At 53.3% G+C, this 23,605-nt stretch overlaps 1 protein-coding gene across 1 annotated transcript in view; it reads left to right on the plus strand.

Moving 5' to 3' along the window:
* Positions 1-22,933, plus strand: part of PRRX2 (paired related homeobox 2) — a 46,707-nt gene extending 23,774 nt beyond the window's left edge. The window contains exons 2-4 of the mRNA XM_004269107.3: positions 20,292-20,479; positions 21,321-21,499; positions 22,492-22,933. Coding sequence (XP_004269155.1) covers positions 20,292-20,479; positions 21,321-21,499; positions 22,492-22,627 — 503 coding nt within the window. The 3' untranslated portion in view covers positions 22,628-22,933. The remainder of the gene's footprint in view (positions 1-20,291; positions 20,480-21,320; positions 21,500-22,491) is intronic.
* The last annotated feature ends 672 nt before the right edge of the window (positions 22,934-23,605 follow it).

Below are 23,605 nucleotides of genomic sequence, written 5' to 3' on the forward strand. Positions count from 1 at the left end.
TCCGCTGTAATATAAGCATCTCAGAAGAAGCCTCTTCTTCCGGTTTAAGGCTGAGTGTGGCACTTTTGATGTGGGCCCCTGTCCTTATAAAGTCCCCTCCGAGGAGGGGTAGGCTAAAACTTAACCTGGACCCAACACAGTACTTGCAATTTGCAGGTACACATGCTTAGCCCTTAGGGGCTAAAGGCTGTGGTTAAAATAAACAAAGAAAGAAAGAAAGTAACGAAAGAGAAAGAAAGAAGGAAAGAAAGGAAGGAAGGAAGGAAGGAAGGGAGGGAGGGAGGAAGAAAGGAAAGAAAGAAAGAAAGAAACAAGAAAGACAAAACCCACCTGGGCTCACCAACCCACTTTAGCTCCCTCAGACCAATAACCCTTTATTCTGGTATGCGGGCTGGTCCTAAAGATCATAGCCCCCTTTAGAAGGAGAACGCGTCATATAGCCTTGAATAATAAAAAGGAGTTTCTACCACACAGCAGCTCTCTCTGGATCAAGAGTAAACCTGGGGCTTCCCTGGTGGCGCAGTGGTTGAGAGTCCGCCTGCCGATGCAGGGGACACGGGTTCGTGCCCCGGTCTGGGAAGATCCCACATGCCGCGGAGCGGCTGGCCCCGTGAGCCATGGCCGCTGAGCCTGCGCGTCCGGAGCCTGTGCTCCGCAGCGGGAGAGGCCACAATACTGAGAGGCCCGCGTACCGCAAAAAAAAAAAAAAAAAAAAGAGTAGGCCTGGAGTTTACCCTCTAGATTCAGGGTTTGATGTGGGGTGCGATGGGGAATAAGCAGCCATCTTGGAACCTTTTGAAGGGAAAGCATCCACCCAGATTCCTGGGAGTCCCTTGGAAGCCTCACTGCCCCCAAGTGCCTGGGTCGGAGGACCTCAGCTAAGGGGACCAGGGGTGCAGATGAGGAGAGGTTCTCCGAGAAAAGGAGGGGAGGGGCGCCCCAGACGAAGGCGTGTGTTGCTGTCAGCTTTGGGAGGCCTTGGGTCCCAGGTGTGTGGATCTGCCTGGGGGCTGGAGTCCAACAGTGCAGCTGAACGCCAGCTCTGCTGTTGCCTTCTCGCTGTGCGATCTTGGGCGAGGGACCTCTGCAGCCTCAGTTTCCCCGAGTGTGAAATGGGAACGGGAGATGGTAGCAGCCATCGCATAGGGTACCTGTCGCATAGGGGTATTATGCGGAGACGCGCCGGGCAGCGCCCAGCCCAACCCTGAGCCAGTGGTACGCGCCGGGTAAACAGGAACTGCCTCTGTTACTAACTGGCGTTGGATTTCCTAGAACTTGGCTTCCCAGTTTGGGAAAGGCCAGTGCTAGCTCCAGCCCGGGACCTAGCGGAGCCTGGGGGAGGGGTGGGCTGGGGAAGGAGGCAGCTGGAAGGGGGAATGGAGGGTGGGCACTGCGCCCCCGCCTCCACCCGCCGCGCGCCCACCCCTCCGACCGCGCCCACCCTCCCGCGCGGGCGGCCGCCTCTCACTCGCGCTGAGCGGCTTGGCGGCGGCGGGCGCGGGCCGCGCGGGGCTGGGCGCGCCGATCTATTAACGTCTGTGTGTCTGGGCCGCGGGTCTGCGGCGAGGCAGGCGCCAGAGGCTCGCCTGGAACCAGATGTGCCGCGGCGCCGCTCTGGCCGCCACCGGCGCGGCGCGCTCGCACGCACGGGCTGGAGCGCACATGGCCAGGCGGGGCGGGCGGCGGCTGGCGCGCCGCGCCGGGCACCCCCGGGGTTCCGGGGCCGACCCCAGACCCGCGGGTGTGGAAAAGCGCCCACCCCCGCCCACTAGCCAGCGCCGACAGTGCCCCGCCAGTATGGGAAAGTGGCCCCGGCACGCTGGGCTCCCGCGGGTGGGGTCCCCCGAGGGCAGGATCCCTCTCGGGAAGCCCAGCCCCTCCACGCCCCCTACAAGGGCCGGGGACTCTTCCAGCCTCGCCCCCGAGTTTGTTTTCTTAAGTTTGTGTGTAAGATTTTTTAAAGTTCTGAGTCAGAGCTTCCCCTAAGATGAGGAGCTCGGGCCATACCGAGAAATGCCAAAATGGGGGGAGGGGAGCAGGAAATAGGGCAAAGGAAATGTAGGGGTTGGCGGCTTTTTAACGCCTGGGTTCGGAAGGGGGCTTTTCACCCACGGCGGGTGAAATACAAGGATTTCATTGAGGCCTGTCCCAGCTTGGCCCCAGATCTGCGTCAACCACAGGACGGTCCCCAGCCGTGGTTGCGGGGCAGCCGCTTGCCCCACCTCACGCCGCGGCAGCCTTGGGGTGCTCTGCTTTCCCCTCTGGGCCTCCTCCGGGGTCCTGTAAAGGGAGCAACGGGAGCTGGGCCCCCAGAGCTCCCCGGTCTCAGTGCCTGGGCTCCCAGCAGGAGAGGTTAGGAAGAAGGGGGGTGGGGGCATGGAAAGGGGACGGTTTGGTACCACTAGATGGAGGCGGAATTGAGAGCAGAAAGAAGGCAGAGGGCAGGGCGGTGCTGTCAGGCTGGGCCAGCCCTTTCTGGCTGCAGCGGAGGGGGCCTCACGCAGGGCCTTTGCGTTGGGGGCGGTTCCCTCGGTTTGCAGCTCTGCCCCGTGTTTTCTAGAAGAGTGTCTCATAGAAAACCTCTGAAGATTTGTGGAAAGACTGGGTTTTCCCAGCCCTGCCAGCCTTCCTTGTTCTGGAAATGAGGAGCTGAGATGCTGAGTGGGGGCAGAGGAGGTCGGCCTCGTAAACATCAGACACTGAAAGGCTAGTCTCCCCAGACGCCTGCGCCGTCCCCAGGGGCTCAGGATGGAGAGGGCGCAGCCCTGGGCGGCCAGAGCTCTGGCCCTTTGTCAGTGCCGCGATGGATGCGCCCTCTGACATCGCTGGCATCCCGTGGGGACCATCACCCGCCCTCTTTAGGAGGAAACTGAGGCCCAGAGAGGAGCAGTGACAGGCTCGAGGTCACAGGGCTGGCAAGTGGAGGAGGTGGGATTCCAACCCAGGCTGTTGGGCTCTGGAGACAAAACTGGGCTTGGGATCAAATTGCCTCAGCGTTTGGGGGCTCAAGGAAGAGGGAGGGTGGTGGCCCCAGTTGGAGAGGGGATCAGGGTAGCCTGGCGCCTGCCTCTCCAGTCCAGTCCAGCCGTCCGTTTCCTTCCAAGCAGTCTCAGCGGTTGTGGCTCCAGCCCAGGCTCCCCCCTCCCCCCCCACCCGCCTCCCCCCCCACCCCCCGCGGTAGAATGATGCCCCCATTCCTCTGGCCTTGAGCACCAGGCTGAAGCCTTTCCCTTCCAGAGGGGATTTCTCTGGCTCATGTTCTGACCCCTAAATTTAAAAAAAAAAAAAAAAGTAAATATATTTCTGCAGATAAGAGGGTCAGGGAAGTGGGAAAGCTTGTAACAGTTCACCCAGTCTATAGTGCATGGAAGTCTTCACATGTTTGGATGGACAGAGAATTGAAATTACCTCCCCATTGGGACCCAAGTTCCGTTCAGTCAACCATATATGTATTTGTTCAGTATTTATTGAACACCTACTATGTGCCAGGCACTGATACTAAAGAGGCGAGTTCAGTCTGTGACTGTGGCAGGGCTTCCTGCCTGATCCAGCCCAGCTTCTCCAGAAGCATCCGTGAAGGACGGATTCCTCGGGCACGTTTGGGACAGCTCTGGGGAAAGAGTGTCCTACAAGCTGTTGTTTAGGAGCAAGGCTTCAGGGCATCCCTGGTCCTCTTAATAGTCAGAGTGTCCGCTCAACAGATACAAACACGAGGTTTAGAGAGGTTAAGGAACTTGCCAGTAGGCAGCACAGCCACTATATGGCAAGTCTGGGACTCAAACCTAGACCCATCTGACTCCAAGTAAATGTACCAATGGCTAAGGTGGTTTGGCACTTACCGTGTCCCAGGCACTGTTTTAAGAACCTTACATATGGTAACTCATTTAATCCCCACAAAAACCCTATAAGGGAGATGTCATTAGCTCCATTTTCTAGATGGGAAAACAGAAGCACAGAAAAGGAGTAACTTTCTCAGGATCACAGAGCAGTGACGCTGGGATATGAACCCGGGAAAGTTAACTCCGGAGTCTGGTTTGTAACACTGTGCTGGGTGAATCACCTTTTATGCTTTTGTTGGGGAGCCTGTTCTGACTGAGTTGGTGGCGAGAAAGAACCCAGAAAGTCCTGGCACAGGGGAGGGTGTGGCTGTAAGACCTTCCACTGAAGCAGCTGGGGTTTGGGTGGAGGTTAAGTGTGCAACCACCACACGCTCAGCCCTGGTCCATGCCACCCACAGCAAGAAACACTTTATCTGAACTGTCACATTGGATCTGCTCCGTGAAATGGTGAGGTAATACCGGTCACCCACATAATAGCTCATGTTACTTGAGCACTTACTAGGTGCCAGACATTGTCTAAGCACTTTAGGTACTGCCAGCCCCATTTACAGTGAGGAAACCCAGTCTCGGAAAGGTGAAGCCACTTGTCCAGAGAGCTCATGTAGCTGGTGTGTGGTGAAGCCAGTACTTGAATGCGGCTATTTCCAGGAAAGAGAGGTACAAATGAGCAGGTTATCCACTGCATAGCTCTAGGGGGCACCAGTCACACTGTAGTCTATAGGGATGCTGCCATGGAATTGTGCAGTGCACAACCTGCTCAACCAAACATGCTGTCCCTGGGTGTGTCTGATCTTCATGGTGGCCTCTTAATGCCCCATCCAAAAAAGGAAATGATATTCATGCACACTGTAAGTGGACTCATGTGTGAACTGCATACGTGTGGACATGGGTCCAAAAGTCTGCCAAAAATTTAATAGATATGCTGGCATGGTGGGATTTGGGGATGATTTTTCTCCTTTCAAATGTCCTTCAGTAAGTCAGACAGAGAAAAACAAATATCGTATATTAATGCATATATGTGGCATCTAGAAAAATGGTACAGATGAACCGGTTTGCAAGGCAGAAATAGAGACACAGTTGTAGAGGTCAAACGTATAGACACCAAGGGGGGAAAGTGGGGGGGGTGGTGGGATGAATTGGGCCATTGGGATTGACATGTATACGCTAATATGCATAAAATGGATAACTAACAAGAACCTGCTTCTTAAAAAAATAATAAATAAAATGTTTTAAAAGTCCTTCAGTGCTGGGCTTTGTTGTTCTTCCCCATCCTTTAAAAGGAAAAAGAAGAAGAAAAATTAGAATATCTAGAGCAGCTCTATCTGATACAACTTTCTGTAATGAGGAAAATACTCCCTATCTGTGCTTTTCGGTCTGGCAGCCCCTGGCCACAGTGGCTGTTGAGTCCTTGAAGTGTGCCTGGTGTGACCAAGGAACAGGATTTATGTTTTTATTTCATTTTAATCAATGTAAATTGGACTTTAGACAGCTGCACGGACCAGTGTAGAGCTAGCGGGTGGATCGGCACTTTTCATGTCGAGTCATGACATCCTCTGTTTGCTGCACTGAAGCCTGTGGTTCCTAACCTTGCAGGTGAGGGAGACTGGATCGGAATCCCTGGAGATGGGATGGGAACGTCCCCTTTTTTTTTTTTTTTTTTTTTTAGTGGCCGCGCTGCGTGGGATGTGGGATCTTAGCTCCTGACCAGGGATCGAACCCGTGCCCCCTGCAGTGGAAGTATGGAGTACTAACCACCGGACCGCCAGGAAAGTCCCACAATGTCCCTTTTTAATGAGCTTCCCAGGGAGTCTTGAAGCAAAGGGTCACCCTTTGAGAAATCTGGAAGATCTGGTATCAGCCCCTCCCCTGGAGGCCACTGGAGTGGTGAGGGGGCAGGGCAGGCTCCCAGAATCACAGGAGAGGCATTGGAAAAGCTGCCTTCAAACGTTAGCAAGGTGGCCCTGGGGAAGAGTCCCCTGTGCTGTCCTTCGCTTGGAGTGTAAACTGGGGGACCCACAGGGAAAGGGATTATGACTCACTGCAATAGAGAATTTTCTGGAGTCAGGGTTGACTGTCGTCTGAGGGTGTGACTGGAAGCAGTTAGAGATGTCACAGATGGCTCTGTGCCCAAGCTCTGGGTGCACCCTGCCGGTGAGGCTGGTGGAGGCCGGGAACACAGACAGGCGCCCACCCCGCTGACACGCAGCAGGGGATAGTCAGCCTTGAGGGCATCAGGGCCCATGAGCCTGTGGGGGGGGGAGTGTGGGCAGAACACTCAGATTTGCTCAAGTAGAACAGAGGGGCCAGCTAAGCCACAGGAAATTGGAGTGGTCTCTGCACCCAGCCACCAGCCCTCATCCTGACTCCCAGCAAGTGTTGGTTGTGGGCTGTGAGAGGTCCGGAGCTTTTAAGTGGAAGAAAGAAAACCCACAGTGGGTCCTTAGCAGCAACTTCATCCTGGTCTGGAAATGGTTAATGAGGGCAGCTTCCACTGCCAGATGCCAGCCACTTAGGGGACAGACAGACTGGACATAAGCTCCCGCTTCGTCACTGCCTGGCTGTGTGACCTGAGTCAGCTACTTCACCTCTCTGAACCTCACTGGCCCCGACTGAGAACAAGGCTTAGTAACAGCGCCTTCTGCATTGGAGAAGGCAGGGCTTTGTAACCCAGTGCCAGGCACACAATAAAAGTTCAGTAAATGGAAGCCAAAAAAAAAGGGTGGGAAGTGGGGGTCCTGTCCTCACCACATGCCCACACTGTGGTGAGCAGGGCAGCAGAAACACTCAAGGCAGCCTGGAGCTTCTCTGAGCTGAACCTCAAACTCACATCTTGCAGCGTGCCTGGAACTCAGATGGGTCATAAAAACCTGCGGCGATGCTTTAAAGGTCAGCCTCTCTGGGAGTTACAGCATCAGCCCAGAGCTGGGGTCAGGGGAGGTCCCGCCAACCTCGGAAGAGGGGCCGATGGGCACTGCCTTTATCTCAGCTGCTATCTGTGGGGAGCTGTGCAAGGGACCCCAAGGTGAAACAGGGGCAAAGGGACAGGTTCTCCTGGGGCACAAAAGCTGACTTTTTAGCGTGGCGGTCTGTGCGCACGATTCAGAAAGTCTGTGAACCCCCCCCCCCAACAAAGTTACATGCAAACTTCTGTGTGCACCTGTGTTTTTCTGGGGAAGGGTCCGTAGCATTCCTCAGATTCCTCAAGGGGTTCATGACTGAAATGGAGGGAGAACCAATGAGCCACGGCCTAGGTTTCATTTTGGAAAAGTAATAGCGAGGGGACTTCCCTGGCGGTCCAGTGGTTAAGACTCCACACTTCCACTGCAGGGGGCACGGGCTTGATCCCTGGTCGGGGAGCTAAGATCCCGCATGCCGTGCAGCGCGGCCACAAAAAAAAAAGAAAGAAAAGTAATAGGGTAGTGGGCATCTGTGTGGCCCACCGCGTTTAGCATGTTCTTGGGAAAGCCCTGGACTGTTCCATCCTCTGTGTCAGCTTGAGAAGGAGGCATAGATACTGTACTCGCCCCAGTGCACAGATGGTGAAACCGAGGGCCCAAGAAGGGAACTCTCTTGACCGAGGACACACAGGGTAACGTTTTCCTCAAGCTCAGGTGCTCAGGAGAGGCAACCATCGGCTCTCTTGCTGGGCTGCTGGTTTGCCCCGCCCCCTGCCAACCGTGCCCAATTGCTGGGTCAGGGATGCGCTCGTGCACGCCCCTCCCCAGGGAACCCAGAAACAGAGAGAGAGCAGGAAGGAGAAAAATGTGTGTTCTCAAGGGGTTGGACGTCAGTGGACAGAACTTGGGGTCCCGCTGCCTTGCTGGGAGCCCTGGCTAAGCCGCTGCCCCTCCTCATGGCTCAGTTTCCCCATCGGCAAAAATGAGGGGCTTTGGGGACTTCCCTGGTGGTCCAGTGGTTAAGACTCTGCACTTCCACTGCAGGGGGCACGGCTCGATCCTTGGTTGGGGAAGTAAGATCCCCGCATGCCACGCAGCGTGGCCAAAAAAAATAATAATAATAAAAAATTTTTTTTTTAAGTGAGGGTCTTTGACAGATAATCTGTAAGGATCCTTCCGGACTGAGTCCTGGGAAGACAAGCGTAAGAGGCTTGAGATCCCCAGAGCCATCTGCAGCTTTGTTTCAGAACCAAGCCACACGAAATCGGACCTTCTCTGCGCCCGACCCCCAGCCCTCGCCCTGACTCCCAGCAGGTGCTGGCGGTGGGCTTGGAGAGGCCCAGGAGCTCAGAGCTGGGAGAGGAAACCCCACACTGAGCCCTGAGCAGCAACTTCCCCCTGGTCTGGAAATGGTTAATGAACTTTCCTCCAGATACCAGCCCCTTATTAAAATGTAGGTTTTACAATAAATCTGGCATTTGGCCACCAACCTTAGATTAAAACCAGACGGGACACACGCTAGCCTCCTTCTTAGGCCAAATTTTAAGCAAAGGGCTGCTCTTCCTCCAGATTGGTTCCCGGGCTCCCAATCCCCTGTACCCCCATTCCAGCCCTGTGCCCCCACTTTCTGGAGCTCGGTTTGGAGGTGTCGGGAACAGAGAAGACAGGGCTGACCACAGATGTGGACTTCTGGGTCCTGGAATGCTGAGGTGGGAGGTGATCAGGCCCCGGACCCAGAGGGGCAGCAGGGGAGGTTCCAGGGACCCCAGAGCCTTTGAGATGGTCAGGGGTATCTGGCTTTGGACCTCCCACCCTTCTCTGTGCCTAAGAATAGGACACACATGTCTGCCTGGTAGCTTCATCCCTTTTTCCCTACTTGGGCCCAATGATCACATTTTTCAAAGGCTCCTGGGTCTCTGAAGAAGTTTTGGCCTCATGCATCCCCTGGTGGCGGCCCCCATGTGGAGATATTCTGTCCGGAGAACCGCCCCCGCCTTGTGGCAGCTGTCTTACTGAGCATTTCCCCAAAGACCCTGACCCAGAGTGGCTTTGGGGCTTCCCAGGCAGCACTGAGACACTCTCTGGGCCTTAGAGACTCTGTCCTCCCCACTCCCGGTCACATCCGCACCAAGCATTCCGGGGATCTCCTTTCCTTGCTCTTCTCAGCCAATCCCAGGATTTCTCTCTACCCCCTCCCTTTTTTTCTGTGTTCTTGTATGACGACTTTATTGAGATTTAATTCACATAACATACAATTCACCCATGTAAAGCGTACAATCCAGTGATTTCTAGTCTGTTCAGTCGTACGACCGTCACCACAATCGATTTTAGAACAGTTTCATCCCCCCAGAAGTAAACCCTGCACCCTTCAGTCCTCGCCCCCTCACCCCACCCCCATCACCCTCCCCCGGTCCCTGGCAACCACGAATCTACTTTCTGTCTCTATAGATTTGCCTATTCCGGACAGTTCCTATGAGTGGAATTGCACATTCGGTGCCCTTTTGTCCGTGGCACCGTCTTCTTTCACTCGGCGTAATGTTTTCAGGGGTCATCCATGGTGTGGCATGGATTAGGACTTCGTTCCTGTTGACAGTCGAATAATATTCCATTGTACGGATATTTGGGGTACCCACTCATCAGCTGATGGGCATTTGGGTTGTTTCGACTTCTGGGCTCTTATGAGTATTGCTGCTATGAGCATTCATTCGTATCCAAGTGTTCGTGTGGACATATGTTTTCATTTCTCTTGAGGATACAACTGGGAGTGGAATTGCTGGGTCATATGCTAACTCTATTTTTAACATTTTGAGGAACTGCCAGGCTGTTTTCCAAAGTGGCTGCATCACTTTTCATCCCTATCAGCAGTGCCTGGGGGTTCTGATTTCTCCACATTCTTTCCACCACTTGTTATTATTTGCCTTTTGGTTCTAGACATCCTAGTAGGTGTGAAGTTGTATCTCACAGTGATTTTGCTTTGCATCTCCCTGATGGCTAATACTGTTGAGCATCTTTTCATGTGCTTATTGGTCATGTGTATATCTTCTTTGGAGAAATGTCTATTCAGATCATTTGCTCATTTTTAAATTGGACTATTTGTCTTTTTATTGTTGAGTTACAAGAGTTCTTGATATTTTCTAAATACAAGTCTCTTATCAAATATATGATTTGTAAATAGGTTTCCCATTCTGTGGGCTGTCTTTTTACTTTCTTGATGGTGTTCACAAAAGTTTTAAATTTGAAGAAGTCCGATTTCTCTTTTTTTTGTTGTTTAATTGCTTGTGCTTTTTCTGTCATGTCTAAGAAACCATTGTCTGGCCCTTTTGAGGGTAAGGGGAACTGGCTTTGGAAGTTGAGACTTTCATCCCTTTTTTGGAATGAGGGCTTCCTTCATCTAGTCATTCATTCAGAAATATTTCTGAAAACAAACTACTTGCCCAGTCCTGGGGATACAGCAGTGACAAGGCAAACCCAGCCCCCACCTTCCTAGAGCTTAGAATGGAATGGAAGAGACAAGCGTGAAGCAGAAAACCAAAACAGAAGAATGACTTAATTACAGATGTACTGGGGAGGGAGGAGGGCCCGGGAGCCTGTAACAAGGAGATCTGTCCTGGTCTGAGGGCTGGGAAAGACCCCTCCAGGACAGGGCATTTAGTCTGAGATTAAAGGCCGGGAAACATTAGCCAGGCAAAAGGGGTGCAGTGCTCTAGGCCAGGAACAGCATGTGCAAAGGCCCTGAGGTGGCAGGAACTCTTGCTCTCCGGTAAGGCAAATCACCTTGGCGCACTGGCCCCTCCACTGAGGTCTCTTGGGGGGGTCCAGTGGCCTGAGGGAAGTGTGTGCAGCATGCCACGTCCTTAGTGCGTGTACGGAAGAGGTTCTAGACCCCAGAGAGACCCAGATGCATTGCGGCTCCCTCCAGGACCCTGCTGAGGATTCGAGAGGACATGCAGGGGCTTCCCCCGGCCTCCTCCAGACTCCAGGGTTAGCCCAAGCCTGCAGAGGCCTCCTCATACCCATACTGGTTACTGGCCTCGGGCTGGGAAGGGGTGGGGGGCACAGCAGTCCCAGGCTGAGGTGGCCCGTGACCCTGGGTTCTTACGTGCTGTCTGAGGCCTGTGAGATCATGGGGACATGGATAGGGCCCCAGGGGACCCTCTCTGACTCCCTGGGCCCCGCTGTGTCTTCCTTCCTCACCTTCCTTCCTGAGATATTTTCTCCTTCTCTAGACTGGTAGCTATAAAAATGTATCAGCACCTTGGGTTTTTGTTCAAAATGAGTGAGATGAAACATCCTTGGAGGGGCAGCTGGACAGTGGGTGTTGGTGGCTGACTCCCCTCCCCCACTGCCCCAAGCCCCTCCCTCCTACCCTGTGACACATGCTGTCATGACTCAGCCCTGGCCAGGTCTCTATGGCTCCATAAGGAAGAACCTGGACCCTGGAGACAGGCCGGGACCGGGGCAGCCTCTGAAGTCTTCCCACGCTCTTTCAGGCCTCCTCATTTGTCTGTTCATCTCTTCATTCATTCACTCACTCAACACTCAACAAATATTTGTGGAGAGTTTACCCTGGGCCAGGCCCTGTGACAGGTCCCAGAGAGACAGAAAACAGTAAGTTCCAGTCCCTGCCAGACAAATGACCCTACACATACGCTGCAACGTGACAGAGCTATGATGGGGGGTCTGGGATGGCTTCCTGGAGGAAGCGGCATTCTGCTGAGACCTGAAGGTGAGCTAGGGAGGCAGAGAGAAGTCGCAAGCTCACGAACGGAGCGGGCAGAGGTCCTCAGGGGAGAGGATGTGCATGTCCAATGTAAATCCTGACCTCAGGGAGGCTGCGAACCTGGGACAGCAGCTCTGAGACCACCCCAGCCCCCCTGACCTGCCACTGCCCACCCAGGGGGCCTGAGGGGCCCCATCCAGTGGACAGAGCCCAAAAACCCTCAAGACAAAGACCCCATCCTTCTGTCATGTTCACCATCAGTTTGTCCAGGGCTGGGCTGGAGGCTGGGGCTATCTCCTCCCTCGGTTCTCTCTGCCAAGTGGGGAGAGAAGAAAGGACCTGGGGTTGGCAGGGGGAGGATTCTCACTCGCTGTGTGACCCTGGGTAGGTCCTAGTCCCTCTCTGGGCCTCTCTCCCTCTTCTCCTCTGTGAGGCAGAGGCATCCCTGCCGCCCATCTTGAGGTTGCTGGGGGCCTCCAGGGAGGTGATACTGGGAAGTCCACCTGTGTGATCTCACCCCGCTTTGTGCCTTAGCCCTGGTCCCTGAGTGTCCTGGACTGAGGCCGGCCTGTCCAAACATGAAAGCAGCTCTGAGCTCCTTGTTTGAGTTTCTGGCTGGGGCGGAGCTGACCTCCTGGGGAAGCTCCCCGGAAGCCCAGGCGCCCTTCTCCAGATGGCTGCAGGCTCCATGCTGCTTCTCCTTCCTCCTCCCTTCTGTCCAGCCTTCCTTTCTTCCTTCCAATGTGGGTGACGCACTTGGTGCCAGGTGTGACCCTGGCTCTGCCCTCACAGGTCTCACATGCCCCACCCCCTCGACGCTACCCGACCCTGCATGCTGTTGACAGACCCCTGCCCTGTGTCCAGCACAGACCCCAGCTCTAGAGATGCTCCTGTTGCCTTAAGCCCCCCTCTTCTTGGATGACCCATTCACCCTAAGCCCCTGGAGAGACCCCTAGAACCTCGCTGCATGAAGACCTGGGGGCACTCTTAGGGCCGGCCGCCCATGCCAAACTGGTTAAAAGCCTGGGCTCCATGCCAATCCGCAGGTTTAAGTCCCAGCTCCAGCCTTGACTGGCCACATGGATTTGGCAGGTTGCTTAAGCCCGTGCCTCAGTTTCCTCGTCTGTAAAATCAGGCTAGGAGCACGCAGGTCTGACGGTTGTGAGGGTTCGATGAGGTGGTTCCTGTTACTTCCATTTCTCAGCGCAATTCCCGAGGCTGGGACAGAATAAAGCCTTCATCCACCGCCACGCCGCTGGTGCGCCAGGGCCAACCTCAGGTCCTAAACCAGGACCCCGGCTCCTTTACCGCCTGTGCTGCCTCTCACTTCCTATCTGAGGAGGTGAGATTCTCCCCCAAGTCTCTCCTGGTGGCATGTGAGCCAGGGATGCTGCCTCGCAGTAGCTAGGGACACCGTTTCCAGAATTCCTGTCGGAGCCCTTCTCCCAGGGGTCTTTCAAAGGAGCCCAAGTCTCTACCAAGAGACCTGGGTGTTTGGGGAGGGGGGCAGCCTCTCTGTGCCCCCCACCTCCACTTCCTTCCTCAGACTTTTCTGGCTGTAAATATTTCTGCAGCTTCGAAGCTCCTTTGACCAAGGCCCAGTGTTAATTTGTTAAATCCACGTCAAGGTCCTGGGGACACGTTTATTTTTGTGAACGTGTTGGCAGAGATCACATTTGGGGTGGGGGGAGGCTGCTTATTCGGTCAGAATAAATGCTAATTAATAAAAGTTATTTATTTGGGTTGGAGCTTGCCGTGGCCCCAGGGTCAGGCACAAACTTGACTATTTGAAGCAAAAACAAACAGAGAGTGTCTCTCAACAGCTTGAGAAAGGCAGAAACGAAGAGGCCGGATTTATTTGTCTTAGGAAGAATTTGCAGTTAATTCCCTCCAGACTATTTAGACCCTTAAATTACACAGAATAAGAAAAACCATGGGTGCAGGAGAGGGAGCCAGGAACACTTGATCATTTGGCCGAGAGCAGAGTTTTTAAATGTCTTTGGCCTGAAGTCAGCCAAGTAAATTGTATGTGTGGAATAATTTAATGGCAGAAAACTGTGCGCCAGTCACTTCTTTTTCACTGTAATGTAATAAGGGAGAGAGCATGGCTGGCCTCCCCTACGTGAGGCTGTTTTGCTCTTCCCTGATCCCCGCCCCTCACAATAGCCCCTAAACAGCCCACGTAAATGGAGGTGGTTTCGGGCTTTATTTTCAATCCCAGAGGAAAGCAGAACTTTACGGAACAAAAGGAAACTTTGGGCACAGCCCTGACTTGGACGGAGCCGGCCCCAGTACTCGCCGGCCTGAGGCTTCAAGAGTATTTATTTTCCAAATGCTTTAAGCTCAAGCGTGGAACCCCCAGAGGACACACGCCTACCACCATCCACTTCCCAGGGGGTGATGCAGGAACTCATGGTAACGAGCATCCAGCACATCTGCTGGGAAGCAGAGTCCAGCCCGAGTCCAAAGCTGTGGGTTCGAGTCCTGGGTCACCTCCAAGACGCTGCATGAGTCTTCCTGAACCTCGGCTGCCTCTCCCCAGCCTCTGCCCACAGCAGGGACTGGAACCATCTTTCTACTGTGGGCGGGGCCGAGGGAGAAAGATCTTTGTCTTCAGGCGGGAAGAGGGTTGCACACAAGGAAGAATGCCAAGAGCAGCGAACATATATCAAGCGATTACTATGCTCTTGGCACTGAGTTAAATTCAGCTCCTCCAGGAACTTTGTGTGACCTTGGGCAAGCCGCTGTCCCTCAGGGCTCCCAGAGGTGAGGTCTTCCTCCCGGGGGCTATAGGAAGGACACTCGGGGGCATTTCCGCACCAGTGAGATGACATGATCCATGGTGTCTCCCAGAGCTGGGGCGGAGAGTGTGACAGACCCCCACATCACCTTCCCTGGGAACCGCGGGAGGCGGCCCCCTCGGAGACAGGCTCACAACCCGGGCCGCCTGAGCCTTCCCACAGACATGGACTCCAGTCCCCACTGTGTGATCTTGGGTGAACCTCTCAGAGCCTCAGTTTCCCAGTGTGTGAAATGGGCCAGTGCCTCATAGGGCAGATGCCAGGGTCCAGTGGATGGAAGCAGACAGAGCGCTTGGCATCCCTCCTGCCCAAACCAACTTTTTCTTTTTTTTTTTTGCGGTATGCGGGCCTCTCCCGTTGCGGAGCACAGGCTCCGCACGCGCAGGCTCAGCGGCCATGGCTCACGGGCCCAGCCGCTCCGCGGCACGTGGGATCTTCCCGGACCGGGGCACGAACCCGTGTCCCCTGCATCGGCAGGCAGACTCTCAACCACTGCGCCACCAGGGAAGCCCTTTTTTTTTTTTTTAAATATTTAATTTTAATTTTTGGCTGCATTGGGTCTTCATTGCTGTGCATGGGCCTTCTCTAGTCGAGCGGGGGCTTCTCCTGTTGCGGAGCAACAGGCTCCAGGCGTGTGGGCTCAGTAGTTGTGGCACGCAGGCTCAGCAGTTGTGGCACGCAGCCTATAGAGCGCAGGCTCAGGAGTTGTGGCGCGCGGTTCCAGTTTCTCCGTGGCATGTGGGATCTTCCCGGACCAGGGATCAAACCCGTGTCCCCTGCGTTGGCAGGCAGACTCCTATCCACTGCGCCACCAGGGAAGCCCCCAAACCAACTTTTGTTGAGCGCATCCCATCATAGCTGCCTTGATGGGAACCCCCAGGGAGATGTGACTCCAGACCAGTGGAAACTAGCTGGTGTCAGGGGTGGAGAGAGTCTGGGGTTGTTGGGAGGGGTGTTAAGCGCCCTTGTGTGAGGGTTTCAGCTCCAAGGCACCACGCAGTTTGGCCAAAGAGCAGAGTTGTTTCTTCCGGCGCCCACTTGGAGGGGGCCGAGGCTGCAAAATGATTTTCATTTCAACACCCTCAGTTTTGAATTGCTAAATTTCCTGAAAAATTCTCCTTTTTTGGCTGAAATGCCTCCTGCGTTGGGTTTGTGCCCAAGAAGTGTTGCCTGAAGGGGGGCGGAAATCGGCTCGCGATGGCTGGTGTTCCAGAAGCTTCTGTCCGCTCTCAGGCTCTTGATCACACAGGTTTTCAGCGCTCAGCCCTTGTTATTTCAGTTTAAGGTTTCTTCCAGCTCGAGGGGGTGGGGAGCGGGGGGTGGAGAGACGTTCACTGGCACCAGACATTCTCATCCATCTTCGCCTTTTCTTGGAGGAAAGGGGTGAGGAGTGAAGACTGAAGCGGGTCCAGGAGAAGAGGCCAGCTCGCCCGGGGCCGCTCCATGTCCCCTGCCATTGCCTACCCCACCCCCAGATGTGTCCCACGTTTGCAGTACTTCTCAAAGGGGAAACGTACTGGCCCTCCCTCCAAACCAGGGCCTCTCTCTCTCTCAGCACTATGGACACGGTGAACCAGAGAATTCCCTGACGCGGGGCCTTCCTTGTGCATCGAAGTGTACACAGCAGTATCCCCAGCCTCTGCCTCGATCCTAGGAGCAACCCCTCTCCCAGTCCATCAGAAACGTCTCCAGACGTTGCCAGATGTCCCCTGGAGGCTCCATTGCCCTCTGTTGAGAACCACTGGTCCAAACCCAGTAAGGTCATCTTTTTCCGGGCATACTGCCTGATTCCTGTCTGACAACCCCCCACCCTACCCCCGATGCAATTGCTTACCAGGCTCATGGAACAAGTTAGCCTCCGATCAAATCAGCCGGTTGCTCAAGAGTCAGTAAACCCTGCTAACCTGGGAGCTCATTCAAAAGCCAGGATTGAGTGGTATCCGTGGCTGGGCCTGGAATGTTCCAGATGCTCAGCTGAACAACTTCTCAGCATCGCGTGAAGAACGTAGCACGTATAAAGGGAATGTGTAACTGGGGAAGCAAAAATACAAGGTGTGGTCCCAAATCCAAAAGGTTCACAATGCATCCTGTTGGCGCAACTGTGGGCAAAACGGACCTTCCTGTCCACCGCTGCTGGGAAGCGTTATGGGGGATTTGGCCACATCTAGCATTTTACTCACTGGCCAAGCAATCCCACTTCTAGGAATCTGTCCCAAATATTCACTGGCAAAAATAGAAAATCATGTTTGCACGAGGTTATTAATTGTGGCATTCTTTAATTGCAAAAGATTGGAAACACACTACGTGCCCATCCACAGGGCTCTGGTTTTAGTTGACTAAACCACGGTACATTCGCACAACTGAGTGATACAGAGCTGTGAGAAGGTACATGCAGGACTTCTCTGCACTGGATGGAGGAATCCCTGGGATATATTGCTCAGTGGGAAAAAAGGGAGATGCACAACAGTACATGGTCTGCTATCTTTCAATAGAAGAGGGGGAGAAAATATTATACTTCAAAAAAATATTTGCAAAAAGCAATGCTGGGGACTTCCCTCATGGTCCAGTGAGTAAGACTCCACGCTCCCAATGCTGGGGGCCTGGGTTCGATCCCTGCTCTGGGAACTAGACCCCGCATGCATGCCACAGCTAAGAGTCCACATGCTGCAACCTAGAAGTCCACATGCCATAACCAAAGATCCCGCATGCAGCAGCTAAGACCCGGCACAGCCAATATGAATAATAAATAAATAAATAATATATATATATATTTTTCTAAAAAGCAATGCTGGAAGGATAGAGCAAAGGCTAATTTAAAAATTGTTCTGATATGCGGAGGGAGAGAACAAGAGGGAAAATATAATATGGAAATTAATACAAATAAAGAGGGCTGGGTTTGTTGGGCCAGGTGGAGTGATCTCTGGAGCAAATTAAATAGGAAGAGGCAAGCTTCAGTTTGGGGACTTCCCTGGTGGTCCAGTGGGTAAGAATGCAAGCTCCCAATGCAGGGGGCCTGGGTTCAATCCCTGGTCGGGGAACTAGATCCCGCATGCACGCGGCAACTAAGACCTGGTGCAGCCTAAATAAATAAATAAGTATTAAAAAAAGAGAGAGAGAGAGACAAGTTGCAGCACCAGTGTGTTCAGCGTGATCTCATGCTTGTAAATTTTTTTAAATACACATTTGTAACTTTGTAAATCTTGGGGAGCAGAGTCGGGAGAAGGGAGTAGTTTGTTTTATTTTGTGCCTTTCTGTGTTGCTTGAATCTGTTACTGCGACAAGCAGTGACATTATTTGGTTATTAAAATATACTTTTTTTTTCCTTACATGAAATCTCCAGATTTTTAAAAAATTAAATTTAATATTTATTTATGTTTCTCTCTTACTTTTGAGGTAAAGTGTGCATACAATAGTGTAGAAATCTTAAGTGGACCCTTCACTGAGGGTTTTTTTTCTTCTTCTTTTTTTTTGTTTTCTTTTTTTTTTATACAGCAGGTTCTTATTAGTTATCTATTTTATACATATTAGTGTATATATGTCAATCCCAATTTCCCAATTCATCCCGCCACCCCCCACCCCACTTTCCCCCCTTGGTGTCCATATGTTTGTTCTCTACATCTGTGTCTCTATTTCTGCCCTGCAAACCAGTTCATCTGTAACATTTTTCTAGGTTCCACATATATGCATTAATATACAATACTTGTTTTTCTCTTTCTGACTTACTTTACTCTGTATGACAGTCTCTAGGTCCATCCACATCTCTACAAGTGACCCAATTTAGTTCCTTTTTATGGCTGAGTAATATTCCATTGTATATATGTATCACATCTTCTTTATCCATTCGTCTGTCAGTGGACATTTAGGTTGCTTCCGTCACCTGGATATTGTAAATAGTCCTGCAGTGAACATTGGGGTGCGTGTGTCTTTCTGAATTACGGTTTTCTCTGGGTATATGCCCAGAAGTGGGATTGCTGGGTCATATGGTAACTTTATTTTTAGTTTTTTAAGGAACCTCCATACTGTTCTCCATAGTGGCTGTATCAATTTACATTCCCATCAGCAGTGCAAGAGGGTTCCCTTTTCTCCACACCCTCTCCAGCCTTTGTTGTTTGTAGATTTTCTGATGATGCCCATTCTAACTGGTGTGAGGTGATACCTCATTGTAGTTTTGATTTGCATTTCTCTAATCATTAATGATGTTGAGCATTCTTTCATGTGTTTGTTGGCAATCTGTATATCTTCTTTGGAGAGATGCCTATTTAGGTTTTCTGCCCATTTTTTGATTGTGTTGTTTGTTTTTTTAATATTGAGCTGCATGAGCTGTTTATATATTTTGGAGATTAATCCTTTGTCCGTTGATTCATTTGCAAATATTTTCTCCCATTTGGAAACAAACAAGTCTTTTAGTCTTGTTTGTAGTTTCCTTTGCTTTGCAAAAGCTTTTAAGTTTCATTAGGTCCCATTTGTTTATTTTTGTTTTTATTTCCATTACTCTGGGAGGTGGATCAAAAAAGATCTTGCTGTGATTTATGTCAAAGAGTGTTCTTCCTATGTTTTCCTCTAAGAGTTTTATAGTGTCTGGTCTTACATTTAGGTCCTTAATCCATTTTGAGTTTATTTTTGTGTATGGTGTTAGGGAGTGTTCTAATTTCATTCTTTTACATGTAGCTGTCCAGTTTTCCCATCACCACTTATTGAAGAGACTGTCGTTTCTCCATTGTATATCCTTGCCTCCTTTGTCATAAATTAGTTGACCATAGGTAAGTGGGTTTATCTCTGGGCTTTCTATCCTGTTCCATTGATCTATATTTCTGTTTTTGTGCCAGTACCATATTGTCTTGATTATTGTAGCTTTGTATTATAATCTGAAGTCAGGGAGTCTGATTCCTCCAGCTCCGTTTTTTTCCCTCAAGACTGCTTTGGCTATTCGGGGTCTATTGTGTCTCCGTACAAATTTTAAGGATCCAGATTTTTTAATGTTTGATTAAATATTCTTTTTTTTTTTTTTGAAGTATAGTTGATTTACAATGTTGTGTTAATTTCTGGTGCACAGCAAAGTGATTCAGTTAAATATATATATTCTTTTTCATATTCTTTTCCATTATTGTTTATTACAAGATATTGAATATAGTTCCCTGTGCTATATAGTAAGACCTTGTTATTTATCCATAAAATATACATTTTTTATTAAGGTACACCAGACCCTGAACCAGACAGTGTTGGTTCTAAGTGCTGGGTGAGTGCAGTGGAGGAGAGGGGATTCCATGTGGACTCAGGTGGTCAGGGAGGGCTCCCTGGAGGAGTGAACAATGAGCTGGACCCTGCAGGAGGAAGGGTCAGCAGTTCAGCCCTTGGGTAAAATTGAAATGTGGAAATAAATAGTAGCTGAACATCCCCCCTCCCTTCTCCCTCTGTAAATGGGGCATGAAGAGCACCTGTCTATAGGATTCCTGTGAGCATCCATTGACCTGTGGGTGCCTGCAGTGGACCCTTGGAACTGTGGCTCTCACTGCTCTTTTTCAATATATTAATATAATTCAACAACAAATACCCATGAAGGGTTTACCATGCCCCAGAGCCTGAGCTAGGAGCGAGGACGCGTAGATATCTCCAGCGGCCACGCCCCGCCCCCCCCCACACACACCAGGTCAGTTGTCCCTCATGGCGGTGGGTGCTTGTCCCCGGGCTCCACAGGATGGGGACCTGGCTGCTTCTGTTCACCATTATGTCCCCAGGGTCCTAACCCTGTGCCTGCCACCCAGTAGGTGCTCAGTAAATGTGTTGCAGAATGGATGGATGGATGGTTGGATGGATGGATGGATGAAGGAATGGATGAAGGAGTGAATTAAAGGGAGCTGCTCCTGTTCTCGGGCTGCACCATCCATCAGCAGAGGGAGACACAGGGAAAGGGCTCAGAGCACATCGCTGAGCTGGTGCCTGAGTCGTGATCATCTCGGCAGCTCCGGGCTGGGGGCCCTGCGGGCACTCACTGCGCGCTGTCCGCCGCCCCGCTGACCCTCGGACCCCTCCGCAGGTGAGTGTCCCAGCCCCGGGCGCGGCGGCGCCGCCAAGCGGAAGAAGAAGCAGCGGCGGAACCGCACCACGTTCAACAGCAGCCAGCTGCAGGCGCTGGAGCGCGTGTTCGAGCGCACGCACTACCCCGACGCCTTCGTGCGGGAGGAGCTAGCCCGGCGCGTCAACCTCAGCGAGGCGCGTGTCCAGGTGAGTGCTGCCCATCCGTGCGCCCCCCGGGGGAGCGTGCAGCCACCACTTACCCAGGGTTAAGGAGTTGCCAAGGTGAGGTGTCTCAGAGCAGGACCATCTGAGGCCAGGAGGGCTGAGGTTCAAATCCAAGCCCTGCCACTGACCAGCTGTGTGACCTTGAGCAAGTTACTCAGCCTCTCTGTGCCTTAGGTACCTCCCTGTAAAATGAGGATCACGTGGGTCTGTTTTATAGGGTTCTTACGAGAATGAAAGAAGTTGATATCTTTGTAGATTAGAGCAGTGCCTGGCACATGGGGTTTGGATAAATAAAAGTCGTTTTAAAGCGTTCAGTGCTGGGCTTCCTTGGTGGCGCAGTGGTTGAGAGTCCGCCTGCCGATGCAGGGGACATGGGTTCGTGCCCCGGTCAGGGAAGATCCCACATGCCGCGGAGCAGCTGGGCCCGTGAGCCATGGCCACTGAGCCTGCGCATCCGGAGCCTGTGCTCCGCAACGGGAGAGGTCACAACACTGAGAGGCCCGCAAACCGAAAAAAAAAAAAAGTGTTCAGTGCTTGTTCCGTGCCAGCCCTGAGCTGAGTGCCCAGCATGCACCTCTCATTACAACCTCACAGCAGCTAAATGCTCATCTATTCATTCTTTCATTCATCCACTTGCACATTCTCCAACACATACTTACCCAGCGGCAGGCACCGTTTATCACCCCCATTTTACAGATGAGAAAATTGAGGCTCAGAGAGGTGAAGCTGCCAGTGCAGGATGGGTGGCAGAGCAGGCACATGCTGGGTGCAAAAGGACTTGGGTCCCCTCAGCAGCCCGCTCACCCCTCCTTCCCGCCCCCAGGTCTGGTTTCAGAACCGCCGGGCCAAGTTCCGCCGAAACGAGCGGGCCATGCTGGCCAACCGCTCAGCCTCGCTGCTCAAGTCCTACAGCCAGGAAGCCGCCATCGAGCAGCCCGTGGCTCCCCGGCCCACTGCCCTGAGCCCCGATTATCTCTCCTGGACGGCCTCGTCCCCCTACAGGTGAGAGCGGGAACCCTTTTGGGTCGGGAGGGCGCAAGCAACCAGGGGACCCCATGGGGTGTTTTAGGGCCCAGACTCCTTTGAGGATCTGAAGACAGCTAGGAAAGGTGCCCAGGTGCCCCATGGACCTGGGGGGCACCAAGGGGTGTGTGGGCAAGCGTGTGAGCGTGTGGAGGGGCGAGAAAATGAGGCCTGTTGGGAAGGAGTGGAGAAGCCACGTCATCCTGAGGAAGCTGAAAACCTGCAGGTTCCTGGGCTGGCGCGAGCGCCCCAGCACCCTTCGGCCACCATCCCGGAGAGAGGCCGGGGGGCCGAGGGAGTGGATCCCTGTCCCAGGGGCCTGGCTGGGCCCCAGAGTCAAAGTCTGGGGCAGTTTTGTCCCGGTCAAAGCTGGGGAAAGGTGGCAGGGCAGGAAGGGAGGGGAAGGAGGTGCTGGCGAGTTGGGTTTCTGCACCCCGCAACTCCAGGGAGTGCCATCCACCCCTGAGTCTGTGCGAGCAGCTCTGCTGGAGCCATGGTCTCGTGAGAGGCAAGAGCCGGTGGGTCGTGGGATCTGAGTCCTAGTGATGCCCACGCTAGCCTCACAGCTCTCACAGCTCCCCCCATGCCGTGCTCTTACCTGGGGCGGGAGAACCTCCAAGAGGCCTCCTTCCATACAGGTGTGCGTTCATCCCAGCCCCATCCTGCTGTGTGCCAGGCCCAGGGCAGGCGCTAGGGGTGAACAGGAGCTTCCGCTCTCAGGAAGCTCCTGGTCCAGCGAGGAAGGACCACAAGCCTACGGGGGCGGCTCCATGTCCCAGGGCTGACTGTGGGCACTTCTGCCTCTTCCCCCCAGTCTTGTAGCCCCAGGGGAAGGCTTCCCAGCCGAGTGAGCTGGGGAGGGGAGGCAGGAAGACCAGAGGCTGGGATCCAAGACTGGCCGCCAGAGGTGGCCAGCCCCCGGCGGTCTTCCAGCCACCGCAATATGTCCTTGTGTCTTATGTCACCCCCAGCACGGTGCCGCCATACAGCCCAGGAGGCTCAGGCCCTGCGACCCCGGGGGTCAACATGGCCAACAGCATCGCCAGCCTTCGTCTCAAGGCCAAGGAGTTCAGCCTGCATCATAGCCAGGTGCCCACGGTGAACTGACAGCCAGCCCCACCAGGCCCCCGCTGCCTCCCTGGCTGCCTCCCCGCTGCCTCCCTGGACAGGCTGGGTGGGCTCTCCTGGCCCCTCTCTTCAGCCCGGACTTCTGAGCCCAAGAGGCTGCTGAGATGCCCAGAGCCTGGCTCAGCCCTTCATCCACGGCCACTGGAGACTGCGGCCCCTGACCCTGGAGGTGCTGGGCTGGAAGGTTGGAGCAGCGGCTCACCAAGGACCTCACTTACTTTGTGTATTAAAGCCAAAAAGCTGTTGTCTTTAAGAAATAAACAAAAAAAATTTTAAGCCCCAAAAGATTGCGGGAGGGCGGACAAGGGCAGCAAACCAGTGAAGGGACGGCCTTTTGGGGCCAGCTGCCCTCGTCTGTGTGCCTCTTTCTGCAGGAAGTCCTCCATCACCCTGTAGAGCCCCAGGGGTGGGGAGCCGGGTAGGAAGACAGAGACCTGCCCTGGAACCCCGACACCCGGGTGTTTGGGAGAAACCCCGATGTGTGACCCTAGCCAGGACCCGAACCCTCTCTGTGCAGGGAGTGTCTCCCCTGCCCTATGGCAGGAGCAGAGGGTGTGTGGAGGCAGACACTAAAATTAAATCCCTTGCTGCTGGGCATGCAGAAGCTGGGGGTCCCCTGGGCATTTGACTGTGGGGGACCCAGGCAGATGGCCCAGAATGTCGGGGTGCAGAGTGGAGGACCCAGGTGGGCTCACAGGACAGACAGGTGGTCCTAACAGACAGGGCCACCAGAGACCTTCCAAGTCCTCCAACCTACCATTTCAGAGATGGTCACTGGGGGTGACAGAAGACACATGTGCCACCAGGCACTGACATCACTTATGAGGAGTGTGCAGAAAACTGTGGGATGAGGGGAATGGTCTGAAGCCAGCCCTCTCCACCTGGCCCCGTGCCACGCCTGCTGATGGGCGCACCCTCCAGGGAAGTTAAGAGATAATTTCTGGGAATTCCCTGGTG

The sequence above is a fragment of the Orcinus orca genome, chromosome 6, assembly GCF_937001465.1.
Source record: "Orcinus orca chromosome 6, mOrcOrc1.1, whole genome shotgun sequence".
Lineage (NCBI taxonomy): Eukaryota > Metazoa > Chordata > Mammalia > Artiodactyla > Delphinidae > Orcinus > Orcinus orca.